The sequence below is a fragment of the Octopus sinensis genome, linkage group LG3, assembly GCF_006345805.1.
Source record: "Octopus sinensis linkage group LG3, ASM634580v1, whole genome shotgun sequence".
In the NCBI taxonomy this organism is placed as follows: Eukaryota; Metazoa; Mollusca; class Cephalopoda; order Octopoda; family Octopodidae; genus Octopus; species Octopus sinensis.
The window spans coordinates 70401691-70416396 of NC_042999.1; the positions used below are offsets into that span (position 1 = coordinate 70401691).

A 14706-nucleotide genomic window follows, 5' to 3' on the forward strand; every position below is an offset into this window, starting at 1 on the left:
GTTTTATGTGGATGAAGATCTTGTTTCACGTGCGGTGTCACTTGTTTGCTGGGGCTAAGCCATTCCTTACACAGCTTCATATTGATGTACAGACACCATTTTTCTTCGCCATTAACAATTTGGTAAAGAAATCATTGCTTGTGTCCATGAGTTGTGCGGTGACGAGCAAGCAAACCAGCGGAGATTGTGGCTCATTGATTTTTGTTGTTGTCACTTAAAGCATGTGGAACCTATGCTCCATACTTCTGAACCTTTCCCATTGAGTGAAGATACTTCTCTATAGCAGTGTGAGAGCATTCCATTTTCTCTGCTAGTTCCCTTGTCATTTAACGAGAATTTTCATGCAAAATTTGGTTTAATCACTCTTCATCGAACTAGGATGGCCAGAACAAGGTATGTCTTTGAGGTCAAAATTTCCATTTTTTAACTTGGCATACCAATCACAAGCGGTTTTCTCAGCTATGGCACCCTCTCCATACACAGCACAAATGTCGCGAGCAACTTTTGCGGCCTTAGAACCTTGATTAAAAGCAAAAAGAAGCAGGTGTCGAAAATGCTCATTTTCCTTAACTTGACATTCCATTTTAATGATCTGAAAATAAACTAAAATTAACTAGAAAAACACAAAATAGATTCCAAAATGATTCAAAAATAGAATTCTCGAAAAAAAATAGATTCCAAAATTTAAAAACGCAATAAATTCCAAAATTAAAAAAAACGGCGGGAACTTAGTTGCCAATAATTAAGTTTGGCTGTAGTCATTACTTTGAAGATGCCCTATATGGAGATATTATGATATCCTATAAAAAGACAAAGTTTTCAAAGCTGCCCCAATATTTAGTGCTTCATAAGGTAGATGCTTGTTTATATATAATCTTTAGTAGAATTTGTCAAGGAGTTAAAACAAATGTTTGAAACGTAGAAACATGAACTGAAATATCTAATGGTTATCATGACAAGGACTAAAGTGCTCCTTAGTAAGAGAATGCACAAATTCCTCTTCCCTCTAAAAAGTGGCTTTGCTTTGTATGAAGGAAAGGAGAATGTTGGAACTCAGTAATGTGTACTCAGTGCAAGCAAGGTTTATACACAAGGCACAATGGGCTCTATGGCAGGCTGACAGAACTTCAGATGTACAAGAACAGTTATCAATAGGGCCTCTCATGGAATGACATTATTAAGGAGCTGCTTTAATAATTCAAGAGATGTAGTTGAATGTTTCTGCTATCTAGGTGATCTAATTAATGTTGGAAGTGACTGCGGGAAAACATTATTGTCAGAGAAAAAGGAGAGATGAAAGAAGTTCAGAGAGTTGTTATCTAGATGGTAACAAAAGTTTCTCCTGTCATTCTAAAAGCAAACTAAGAAATATACATAAGAAATGTGATGCTGCTTGGAAGTGACACATATGCACTACATGTAGAAAATCTGAGGAGGTTGAGGAGAAATGAGGCAAACACTATTCTTTGTATAAATATTAATCTGTATAAAGGTGGTGAGCTTGTAAAATCATTAGCATGCTGGACAAAATGCTTAGTGGTATTTCATCTATCTTTATTTTTTGAGTTCAAATTCTGCTAAGATCAACTTTTCCTTTCATCCTTTCAGGGTCAATAAAATAAATACTACTTGAACATTGAAGTTGATCTGAAATAGATGGCCTTGTACCAAAATTTGAAACCAATATTAATCTGATTTAAGTACAATTAATTTAAGGGTGGTTAAAGCCATTAAATTAATAGATGCTGCAGATCTTGCAACACCCGCTCCCATTAGTGTAGGGGCCTGGTTGTTCTAAGATCTTCCGCTTGATATCATATGGGGTCCCTTGATCTTTGAGGTGGACATGATGTAAATAAAAAATAAGTGTGGGCTAAAAGCAGTTGGGGATTTTTATAAAAAGTTTTATCTTGTTATTTCTGATGTTTATTCACACTGATGTAATTAGTATATTCTTCAGTAATCTTCAGCTGTCATATTTTTACACATCTACATTACATTAATCTGGGATTGAATACTGTGAAGGTGCATAACCTCATGGTTAAAGTTTTGGACTCATGATCTTAATTATGGTTTCACTTCCTAAACCAGGTAATACATTGTGTTCTTGAGTAAATCCCCTCATTTCATGTCACTCTCATCCATTCACCTGCAAATAAATACCAGTAGTAACTAGGGGTTAACACTGCAACAGATTGGCATTCTATATAAAGGGTGGGTATTATACTCTTGGACACTTACACGCCATTGTAACTGGACTAAACTCTAGCCTAATGAGCTGGTTCATGACAGACTTTAGACCATGTATGTGTGTGTGTGTGTATGTATACATACATACATATATATATATATACTTCGTTTTTGTATCTGGTTTGCAAGATTCTTTATGTGAATTATGTCTTGAAACAAATTTTGTTGTGTCTAGGGAGAATCATCATGCCAATATAATTGACACACACACTGGTTCAATTCTACTCATTTACTAAATATCCAATTTTCTTTTTGTCAAAGCTCTTTTGGTGCCTTTTTGCAACCTTCTCAGTGACTATTGACTCTGTCTGTTTGTAAGTGAGGTTTTGTTGTGTGTGTGAGTTTGTGTATGTATGTATGTATATATGTATGTGTGTACCTCTGTTTCCTTTTGTTTGTATGTTTGAGTGTGTTTATGCATATGATTTTTGGTGAGTATGCACATGAGCCAGTTGTGTATGCATGTGTGTGTGTGTGGAGTATGTGTATATATGGTCATGTGTTTCTATCTCCTTGTGTGTGTGTGCTTGTATGTCCGTATTACTTATGTACCTACCTACCTATGTAAGTATATATATATGTATATGTCTGGGGAGAGTCATTTTCTTTTTGTGCCTTATAATGTAATATACTCACCAGTAAAATTTCCACTTTTTTCTTATTTTTATTTTCCTAAAATTTTCGTTGCGTCTTGCAACCTTTTCAATAGTTTTGACTCTAAGGCACAAAAAGAAAATGACTCTCCCCAGACACAACAGAATATGCTTCAACACACGAACTCCTATAAAGAATCTTGCAAACCAAATCCAAAAACGAAACATATATGTATGTATATTATTAAATCACTAAAGTTAAAGTCTGGTCATAGAGTAACCAGTGGTTTTGCATCCATGAAAGCTGCAGCTTATCAGACTTCATACAAAAGACAAGTTTAACTCTTCACCTCTCAGAGGTGGAAAAATGTCTCAGTCAATGGGTCAAATGGCCATCAGAGGAAGAAAGTTCCAGCATTGGAGAGGATGGGTTGTCTCTGCTAGACCAATCAATATTAGGAAATAGGGATCTATCTCGTAGTCTGCTAACAGATCATAGTGACTCTTATAAGCTTAATCAGCAAATGGAGAATCCCAACAGGTAGCGCTTGAAATGGATGCATTGTGTGAATATTTCTTGATGAATATTCAGCGAACCAGGCTTAGTATATTCTCTAAATATTCTGGCTCACTCAACGATGCAGATCTTGCAGCACCTGCTCCCATTAGTGTAGGGGCCAGGTTGTTCTAAGATCTTCCGTTTGATATCATATGGGGTCCCTTGATCTTTGAGGTGCCACACATGGCTGGCCAAGGACATGAGGAAACGTTATTCTGGGACCCTGAAGGATGACCAGTGTTTGTAGAAGCATAGCTTGAAGACTGTGCTGGCTGATCCAATGTATTTACGGGCTTGGGTGATGGCTATGTTCCCATTCCTGGGCTTGGGGGATGTTGTTGTTGTTGGGGCTGTCATCAGGGTTGCTATCATTATGGTCTGGTGGTGCTGGCATGTCTGTTGTATTTGCAGTTATCAGTGTGGTGGTTGTCTTTGGCGACAGGGTTGGCATTGTTGCTGGTGGTGGTGGTGTGGGTGCTGTTGTTGATAATGTAGTGTGTGGGACTGGTTACTTCATCGGTGCCATTGGTATCAGTCTGGTCATCCTCTCTGGTTGTGGTATTGGTACTGGGGTCATTGGCATTGGAGCTGATGTTTCTGCCACTGTCGCCACCTCCAGTACTGTCATTGTTGCTGGATGGTACGTTGTTGTTATTGTGTTGCCAGACCTAGATGTCACCATAACCTCATAAATGACTCCTTCAACCTCGCATCAGCACCCCCACCCCTACTAGACAGTCATTGTACACCTTGAAGGAGCAACCTGCCTGTTCTCATGTTTTGTGGCTGTTAGTTAATATATTTTTTATGTTGGGTGCACAGCTAAAGGAGACCCTTAAGTTGTGTTTGTTGAATAAATGTCTGAATCTGTGTGTGTGTGAGAGAGGTGATTGTCTATTAACCTGAGGAATAGCCTTCCCACACAAGTCTTGACATTGAGTGAGAAAGGTAGGGCAAACTAAATGACATTTCAGTGGCGCATCCTTTTCTAGGTACTAGGGCCTAGCATGTAGGAGATACAGTCTTTAAACCCACTGGATGCCAGTGCCTTATTGTAGTAGGGAGTGACATTGTCAAAGACATCTTGACTAGAGGATAGATTTGAGATCCTTATGCTGACGCCCTTCACTAGGTTCTTGAACATGATAGGGGAGGGGGGCAGGAGGCTGTGTTAATATAGAACAGCCTCTCATTTGGCTTGTGATAGGGTCTGTGTGTACTAGAGCCCAAGCTTAGAGTAATGTATAGGAAGTCAACTATGGTGAGATTTGTCTCTATGGCGATCTTGAGTACCATGGAACCTAGGGTGCTAATCATGTCTTTTCTAAGTCTATTTAGTATGTGCCTATTGGCTCCGTTACAACAACAACACCAATGACCCCAGTACCAATGCCACAGCCAGAGAGGATGACCAGACTGATACCGATGGCACCACTGAAGTAATTGGCCCCACACCCTACATTACCAGCAGCAACAATGCCAACCCTATCGCCAGAGACAGCCACCACAGCGATAACAACCGCAGCGACAAAAGACATGCAGCACCACCAGACCAGTGTGTCATAATGATAGCAACACTAATGGCAGCCCCAACAACAATAGCATCCCCAGGCTAGGTGCCAACAAGAGATGCACCAGGAATGTGAACATAACCATCATCCAAGCCTGTAAATACATTGGATCAGCCAGCACAGCTTTCAAGCAATGCTTCTACAACCACTGGCCATCCTTCAGGGTCCTTGAAAGACATTTCATCATGTTCTTGGCCAGCTGTGTCTTGCACCTCAAAGATCAAGGAACCCCATATGATATCAAATGTAAAACCCTACACTAATGGGAGTAGGACTGCAAGATCTGCATTGTTGAGCGAGCCAGAATACTTAGAGAATATACTAGGCCTGGCTCACTGAATACTCATCAAGAAATATTCACGCAATACATCCATTTCAAGCACTACCTGCAGCAAAACTAGGTTTCTTCATTTGGTGATTAAGCTTATAAGCGTCACTACGATCTGTTAGCAGACCATGAGATAGATCCCTATTTCTCAATATTGGCTGGTCGAGCAGAGACAACCCATCTTCACTACCACTAGAACATTCTCTGATGGCCGTTTGATCCATTGACTGGAACATTATTTCCACCTCTGAGAGATGAAGAGTTAAACAGTTACACTTGTCTTTTGTATGGAGTCTGATGAGCTGTCCAAAATGTGCGGCTTTCATAGATGCAAAACCATTGGTTACTCTATGATCAGACTTTAACTTTAGTGATTTAATATTTTACTGCTCTATACACTAGAGTGTGCTTCTTATTCAGATATAATTATATATATATATATATATATATATATATCACGTGATCACGTGACCGACCAGACCATCAGATGTTGTTACACATCGCTGGTCACAATGCGTTCGCATTGTTTTAGCCTTCGAATGACGCCACTCCGCTGGCTAAGCGAGCAGGCCAACAGAAGAAAGAGTGGTGAAAGAGTACAGTAGGGATCACCACCCCCTGCCTGAGCCTCGTGGAGCTTTTTAGGTGTTTTCGCTCAATAAACACTCCCAACGCCCGGTCTGGGAATCGAAACCGCGATCCTGCGACCACGAGTCCGCTGCCCTAACCACTAGACCATTGCGCCTCCACACACACACACACATATATATATATATATATACACACACACACACACACACTGGGTGCAGTGAATAAATTGTCGTCTAAATTACACAAAAATGAAAATAACACAGACATCTCATTTTAACAGGTATATTTACCAAAATTATATAAACATATCTTGAAATACTAAAGAGTAAATTTATTCAATAAAGTTCCCATAGGCTTCAACCACAGCTTCCAGATGACTTTGGAATATCCTGCAACTCTTCTGGACAGTCGCCTTGTTTAATCTGGTAAATGCTACCATAATCCTTGTCTTCAGTTCATCTTTGGTGTTACAAGGAGTTTTGTTAGTCTCTTGCTCAACTGCGTCCAACCCATAATAATCAAAGTGGTTGCAGTCTAGGGAGTTGGGTAACCAGATGTTAGGGAGCCATGACTGGGTTCTGCTGCTTGTGTGGCGTAGTGCTGCATCCTGTTACCAGACTTAGGGTCTTCCAGCAGCCACCCTCTTCACCCAGGGCAGCACTGCCTCCTTCAGGTACTTGATGTAGGCCTCTTGATGTGTTGAGTCTGATGTAGGCCTCTTGATGTGTTGAGTCTGCGGCCATGTGGGAAGATGAATGGAGGCATAACATCGCCATCACTAGTGATCCCTCCAAACACCATGATGTTGACTAGATGTTTGACACATTCATACACATATACACAAACATGTACACCTTGATTCTTCCCCCAGAATGAAGTGTTTATTACAGAGATGCTCAATAAATAAGTGAAATAAATTAAATGAATTAGACCTATGAAAACATCTATGTGTAAAGTGGACTGGAAACTGAAAAGTTTTGAATATACAATACAAAGTAGATACAGGTACATTACCTTTAATCCAAAACATATCTTCTTACAATTCTGTATGCCAAGTTGTCCACTGGTGTTACAAAAGGCAAAATTGTGACTGCAAGCTGATATGTATTAGCAGCAACATGGGGTCAGCACAATAAACAGGATGAAATAAATTGTTTACTCAGAATATTTTCAAAGGTTATATAAAAACCTGCAAAGAGTTTAAATGGGCCCAAGAATAAACTAAACCAAATTTATTTCTATTAGAATATTATGTGACTGCATATTTTATAGCAGAACTGATCTGTTCATTAGTTTCGTTAAATTCTTTCTGCTGTTAGTTCAACTAAGACGCCTTCATTTACTTTCGTTACATGATTTATTTGTTGTTTCTCTCTGAGTGCAAATACATCCTGATCAGTTGCCTACGGAAATACTTTTTTCAAATCTTTTACAGCCAATATGTGTACAATATACCAATAATTGTCCTGTTGAAGCTTTCTTTAATCTCAAATGTACATTGAGGCTAGTCTTCACCATTGACCACAAAAAACAAAATTTTTAAAAATCATTTTTGAAACATTTTTATTATCTTTTAGATGTCTTGCATTTGACATCAATCATGAATTCAAAGAATGTCTAGTGATACCTCAGATCTTTAAAGAGTGACTAAGATTGAAAGAATTATTACTGGTGCATAGCTGCTTGGGATTAAATTCCATAGTTTTAAATTGAGCAAGAAATACATCTCTGGTTAGTTCAGTTTAGCAAAGTAGATACTAGTACGTCAAAGAAATTAACTTACTAGTATTCTTATTCAGTGGGAAGAAAACTCAAAACTATGAAACTGTAACTTGTAAAACCACCCGCTTATAGATACAAACTAGCGTACAACTGTCATGCCTGTAATTTACATTCGTTGCTGTGGTTTTCATAATTATAAATATAGTATAAATCTTTTGGTGGTAAGTTTGTGTTCACAATCATTGCTTATTTGTCATGGCTTTTCAGATGAAACCTGATGTTGAGATATTTTTCGGAGATCCATTTGAACTGATAAAGAAACAAAACAGACAACTGATACAGGTAATTTCTCAGGTTCTTGTAATTACTATTACTGATTTCTTCATATTCCACATGGAATATCTATATATATAAAACTGTAGTTGTGTGAGTGTCTGTCCCCTTCGATTTAGATTCCTAACTACTCCCACATTTTGCGGTGCAGTTTAACCAAAACCGGGTATCTTATAGTCGTGATTCATATTGAGCCCGTCTGGGTATTAGCGCGCGTCTACAATGAGTCTACGATTTTAAAAATAATTTAACATCATTTTTTATTCCATTTTAATGCATATTTTTTCGCGTGTCGATGGTGGCGGAGTTGGTGTCCACGCTCACGCCTGCACCTGTGTTGCTTTTCCCCCTTCTTCCCTCCCTCGTGAAGCTGTGGGGAAGGGAGTGTAAGGAAATCAACGTCGTAATGCGTTGTCAAGGAGACCAGCATTCTTTTAGAACGACTTCATGGCTTGAAGACACCAAAACAGAAAATGTCTAAGATGGGTCAACGATTTAAAAAAAAATTTACCATAATTTTTTTTCCATTTTTAATGCATTTTTTTTGCTATTTTTTGGCTATAACTCTCTAAAAATGCTTATATAGTTATTTCCCTTACAAACCCGAGCAACGCCGGGCGATACTGCTAGTTCTATATAATTTTTACAATATTTGATCAATATACTTATCTGGTTTTTAACATAGTTTAATGCACTGCAGCTTTGCTCTTTAATTTCCAGATAAATTTTGCTAAAAAAGAAAATGCTAAGTAGAAAATAGAAGTAAAAGTTGATGTTATATTGTATCATATGTAAAAACTATTTTGTAGGTCTTTGAATTTCAGAAAAATCACAGACGAAGATTTATTAACTATTTAAGAGATAAGGCAAGTAATTTTTTCCATTCAGAATTTTCATTTTCTTCTTTTAATATTATTGTTATTATTAATGTTGATGTTATTCTTATTAAAAGGAAGTGCATGACATAATCAGTAGAGCACCAGACAAAATATCTTGTGGTATTTTGTTCTGAGTTCAAATTCTGCTATGGTTGACTTTGCCTTTCATCCTTCTAAGGTTAATAAAATAAATTTCAGTTAATAACTGGTTTTGGTATAATTGACTATTCTCTATCCCCAAATGCTGTGGCCTTCTACCATTTTCAGAAATCATTAATATTTTTAATTCTTTTATTACTAAGACAAAAGAATTCTATTGTTATTTCTATGGCAATAAATTTATTAATTTGATATCACTTGCATTTTTTTGGTCTACTTTGTTATCTGAAAACTGAAGGTCTGTATGCATAGGTTTACTCACTGCTAGAGAAGGATTGGATTTGTAGCACTTAGAAATGTTATTGAACCATGTGGAAATTATATTCATTAATGTCATATTTAGCAACATCATATAGCATCAGATTTGCTGTGCTTTCATAGATTTATCAGTTTCTCTGATATGAAGGGCAAGGACCTGAAAAATTACATTCTTCACTCATCACATCAATTAAAGTTAACAAATTATTTTACAAACATTTCTATGGTCTAATTGTTTCTAACCTGGCAGTGTCATTGGATTACAGATTTTATCCCTACATTTTACTCCTACATCTCAAAACTGAAAATGTAAATGTCATCTAGAGTCCCTTGGGTTTTGAGCCAACCCTAATTTTTCATTCTAATTTCATGGTGCAGAGTGGACAGCTTAGTTAACTGAGATTTAGAATTAAATGTCATGCCTTAAATTATGAGATGCCAGCTGTGTCTCCTCAAATACCTACCCTTCTAGGCTATTTCTCCTTTTTAGCTTTATAAAGGAAAAGAACCAAGATTTTCTGTCTCTTTTTGTCCTTACTATTTCACACCCTTAATTTTTTGTTGGCAATAGCCATACACTTTTTAGAAACTGACATTTTTTAAGCAAGTAGATTTAGAGATATATGTCCTTACTGCTAACCATTCAACTTTGAAGGAAGAGTTGAAATATTCTGTTGATGGATATACCACAATAACTTAACACGATTTAAACATTTAGTCTCCTCGGTAGTCTAGCATGTTAACCTAACAGCTGATATGTTTCAGTAGGAAAATATATTGTCTGATGCCATATTTAGAAAAGAAAAGTTGTTCGTATTGTCCTGCACAGTCAACTCTCATCAAGCAGTTTTATGATCAAAGGTAACATTTCTCCCTCATATTTGGACATAGTCCGTCTAATGTATCATTCTTTTTAAGATGATAGGTTGTTATTTAAAGGAGATTTGCTGGTGTTTCCTGCAGATTGTGTAGTCATGCACTCTGTTGGCTTATGTGCAAGTTATTTTATATGATTGAGAAGAGGAAGGGATAAATCTGAGTGTCACCTTCAAAAGTATATTTGACACCTATCTCTCAATATGTTATTTGAACTGACTTCACCTCAAAGATAACAAAATTTAACATTATATAAGTCTTGAGGTAAAAAAAAAATACTGTATTGATGTGTAGTTACTATAAACGGACCATTGATTAATGGAATCTTTTTTTTTTTTTTGCCAGGTGAACAAACAAAATGCTTACATCAAACAAATCAATCAAGCTCTTCAAGTGAGGCAAGATCTTCAAAAGTACGTAACACTGATTCTTTCAGAAACATTTTCCTAATGTACAGAGTTATTTCCTTTTCTTTTAATATTTTATGTCCATTTTATGGCATTAGGAAGGACATCCAGCTGTAAAACCATGCCAACAAGGAAGACAGACGTTAAATGATGATGACAATGACAACAATGATTGAATGAATGAATGAAATAGTCTTCACAAATTTATTTTTTTGTAGCAATTATTTATACAATTAGATGATGTTCTCTTCTGTTCTAACCACTAAACTATAAAGGAAGAGTGGAACCTGTTTGCTTATATCTATCAGTCAATATTTCTGCTATTTACTTACTGATTCTGGTCTTGTCTAAATGTCAGTCTCCTATTTATTACTATTCTGAGTGAAGTGTAGAAAATATTCTATAAATCACAAAAATATTCTTATGTATGGTAAATCCATTTCAGGGATATCAGCAAACTAATGGAAGAAAATCTTTATTTGAAGCGGTTAATCTCAGAAAAGGTAAATGTTACTATGATCCATATCAGTTTCTCACTGATTTTTTTGCTCATGGACTCTTTTGATTCTTATTTTACTCAGATGGATCTTCGTAGCCATTCAATGTTTAAAAAAAATCATATTGTATTTTTATAATTAAATATTATTAGGAATTGTATAGAAAAAATTGTTAAATTATTTTGTGTATTGTACAAGTATAACCATTTATTGCTGATAAATTTTAACAACAAAATGTTATATAGTTGAGAACCACAGAACTTTACTGATAATGTAGCAGATAAAAGAAGAGCATTTTGATATGTTAAAAATGTCATCTGATATTATCATTATCATTTCTTTATTTATTCCTTGTTGTTATTATTGTTAATATTGTTGTTATGACTGCACTGAGGCTGAATCAGTCCTGACTACATCAAAATCATAATCCTTTGGTAATGTCAAACCAAGTGAAATCATAGTTGTGACCAGTGACAGTGACATGTAAAAAGCACCTGTGCTGGTGATATGTAAGAGGCAGCCACTACACTCTTGAGGTGATTGGCATTAAGAAAGGCACCCAGCCTTAGAAAACAAACCAAATCAGACTGGAGCCTGGTACAGCTCTCTGGCTTACCAATTCCACTCAAACCATCTAACCCATGCCAGCATGGAAAACGGATGCTAAATAATAATGATGATGATGATATAGAAGAAGTATATATTCTGATACAGAATTAATTTATATTTGTTGCCAGATTTTCATTCTGTTGTAAGCCTTCAGTTATGACTGAAGAGGGGTGACTGAAGGAATCATTCTACCAGTGTTCTTAACACGGTCGTCTTCCCTTTAATGGAGAGTATATTATACTTCGATTTGGGATTCAACATTATGCTTTACTCATCTTCTTTTCTTCCCTTCTTCTGTCATTTTTCTCTTCTTTCTTATCATTCTCTCTGCACTCCTCATACCTTATCTCATTGTATTGACTATATATACATTAACTCGCATAAGATATTCTGTTATATCCTGTGGATAGCAGTTAATATTAAAATATACCTGCAAAGGCCTGTTTGTAATGATATTTGCTATGACAGTCTACTTGTAACATTACCAACACAGATAAAACTACTTTGTGTAACAGTCACTGCTGATCTTTTTATGACTTCTAATGGATTAGTTACAAGAGGCAAAGAAGCATAGCCATCACTATAAGTTAGTATGACTTTTGCTAATTGTTTTAGGTTCTTTTGTAGTCACCTTGCTCTTTCCACTTTAAACCCATCAAGACGTCAAGGATACTACAGGTGGAAGAGGGAGCTGCATCTGCACTTAGCTGGCATTTAGTTTCATCTGAGTGGATGGAGTTAAGGATACAACATGCCGTCCAGTCCAGAAATCAAATTCAGACCTTATGATTGCGAGGCCAATACCTTCACTAGGCCAAGCACCTTAGTTACAACCCTACAACACAAAAAAAAAAAAAAAAGAGAGATAGTGTGTATAAATTGATTAACTCTAGATAAGAATATATAGTTTGGCTTACCCAGAAATAATTTTAAGTTCCCTGACATTCAAAAGATTATGGTTCTGACTTAATCAAAATTCCCTGAACTTCAGTGCTACCAGATCTGCACATACTATCTTGATGTTCTAATGATAAATGCTTGGCAATACATGTGTGAAAAAATTTATTTTAAAACTAGCTTAAAGGCCACCCTATCAGGTGGCTTTTAAGCTAGCTCCTGTGGAGGGCTCTTCAATGGGTCTTGGGCCCAACAATGACACTTCATGCATTGAGTACATATTTATTAAACTTTACATTGAGTACATATTTATTAAACTTGAACAATATTTTTCAAGCAATGAACAATTTTCATCAAAACAATAATATAATTTGTTGACATGGAACTTACTGGAAAGTTGTATGATAAACAACACTTTTTGTCTTCCCATTCGGGGTCAGTACAAATAGCTTGTTCCCATTCCCTGCCCTTGAACAACCAACATATAGCTGGCCATAGGCAACAATAAACATATCCTACCTTCTTAAAAATGATATTAAGACTTTGTGTACCATTAGATGCATGACACTTAGAAAAAAAAGAAAAAGATAAGTCAGGGTGATCATTGCTGGAATGCCTTTTTGATCAAGAGGTCTACTCAATCAGAGCCAACTTGAGACTAAGCAGTAACAGCTGATGAAATCTATCATAGAAAAATAGTTTAAGGACTTCATTGATTTCATTATTATTTCCTAGAATCATCTCAAATGTTTTTGTTTTATATTTTCAGGGTTTAAATTCTGGAAGTAGGTAAGATGATACTTTTAAAATTACTGTTAATAAGTAAAAAGTTGGATTTGACTTCACATAACTGTAGTCTTTTATGTTTATGTACATCTTAAGAATACGCTAGCAGTGACTCTGAGTTTCTATCTACATTTTAACTATCTAAACAATATTTCAATTAAACTATTCTCCAATCATTTTCAAGTGCCATACTTCTACATGTACATAAAGACTTGCCAGATTGCCAAACTATGAGGTGGTATCAAAAAGTTCCTGGACTAGTTCTGTAGTGCACCAACAGATGGCAGCAACAGTTGCATGTATGGTGAGAGCTAGTGGTGACCTTCATGAGACAGTGTGCTGAATGACATCACTGTGTTTACTTTGTAAGTTGTGAAATTTTTGTTTTTGTGATCACGTATATACTGTAGTTTGTGATTTTGCCATGGACATGCAGCCAACGTAAAATTTCGCACTAAATTTGGGAAGTCTGCTACAGACAGATTGATCATGCTTCAGCAAGTTTACAGCAATGTGGTAATGGGTTATACACAATATTTTGAGTGGCACAGGCACTTCAAAAGTTGAAGAACCTTCCTGAAGGATAACGAGCGATCTGGAAGATCCACCATGAATGTCACCCCTGAAAATGTGGTATTGTGTATTGAGAATTCATCCCTCAGGGCCAGACTATCAGTTGAGAGTTCTACTGTGATGCTTTGAAGCATTTGGGGGAGGACATTTGGCAAAAGTGACTGGATTTGTGGAGTGTGAAGAAATGGATTCTTCATGATGACACTGCACCCTATTACCAAGTTCTCCTCATTCACGAGTAACAGCATTGTCAAGATCCAGAGCAAATCGCAGGAGGTCCTTGACTCACTTACAGAAAACGGCTTCTGAATGGTATTGCTGCTGCACAAACAAGTATCTTAGGCTACATACATCAAAGATAATTTCAACCAACTGACATTCTGTCACCTCTCTCTCCCTTTTATACAGCTACTGTAATGGCCTTTTGCCCTTTGGATTTGGTTGGATTTGGATTTGGTTGGATTTGGATTTGGCCTCACCTCGAGGTTCCACACTAATCACTATACCTAATCTTTCCTTGACAGAACATCAGTCTTCTGGAATTCTCTCTGTTCATATCTCTTCCATAGGTGTTGACTTATAATGGTTCAAGAGGAACATTAGTGGCCTCACTTTCATCAGGCACTGAGCCTTCCTGCACACCCAGCAAGTAAAAGGAAAATGATGGGCAAAACTCACTTATATGAACAGATTGTAATCACTAATTGACACACATACTGTTTCTATTTTTATCACTACTACAATAATGGCTTCTTCTTTTGCAAATCACACTATATGTCACCATTTCTCAGATACAACCAATATACCAGCCTCTCCTTG

The 14706-nt window shown here is 36.6% G+C and overlaps 1 protein-coding gene across 3 annotated transcripts in view; it reads left to right on the forward strand.

Annotated features, from left to right (window-relative positions):
* Nucleotides 1–14706, forward strand: part of LOC115209471 (probable E3 SUMO-protein ligase RNF212) — a 34168-nt gene that overhangs the window by 6358 nt on the left and 13104 nt on the right. For 2 of the 3 annotated variants that reach the window (XM_036501075.1, XM_029777895.2), the window contains exons 4-8: nucleotides 7882–7956; nucleotides 8757–8813; nucleotides 10464–10531; nucleotides 10971–11028; nucleotides 13298–13317. In XM_036501075.1, the coding sequence (XP_036356968.1) occupies nucleotides 7882–7956; nucleotides 8757–8813; nucleotides 10464–10531; nucleotides 10971–11028; nucleotides 13298–13317 (278 nt within the window). Of the gene's footprint in view, nucleotides 1–2006; nucleotides 2092–7881; nucleotides 7957–8756; nucleotides 8814–10463; nucleotides 10532–10970; nucleotides 11029–13297; nucleotides 13318–14706 lie in introns of those variants that run through there. The other variant, XM_036501076.1, reaches the window with a different exon arrangement.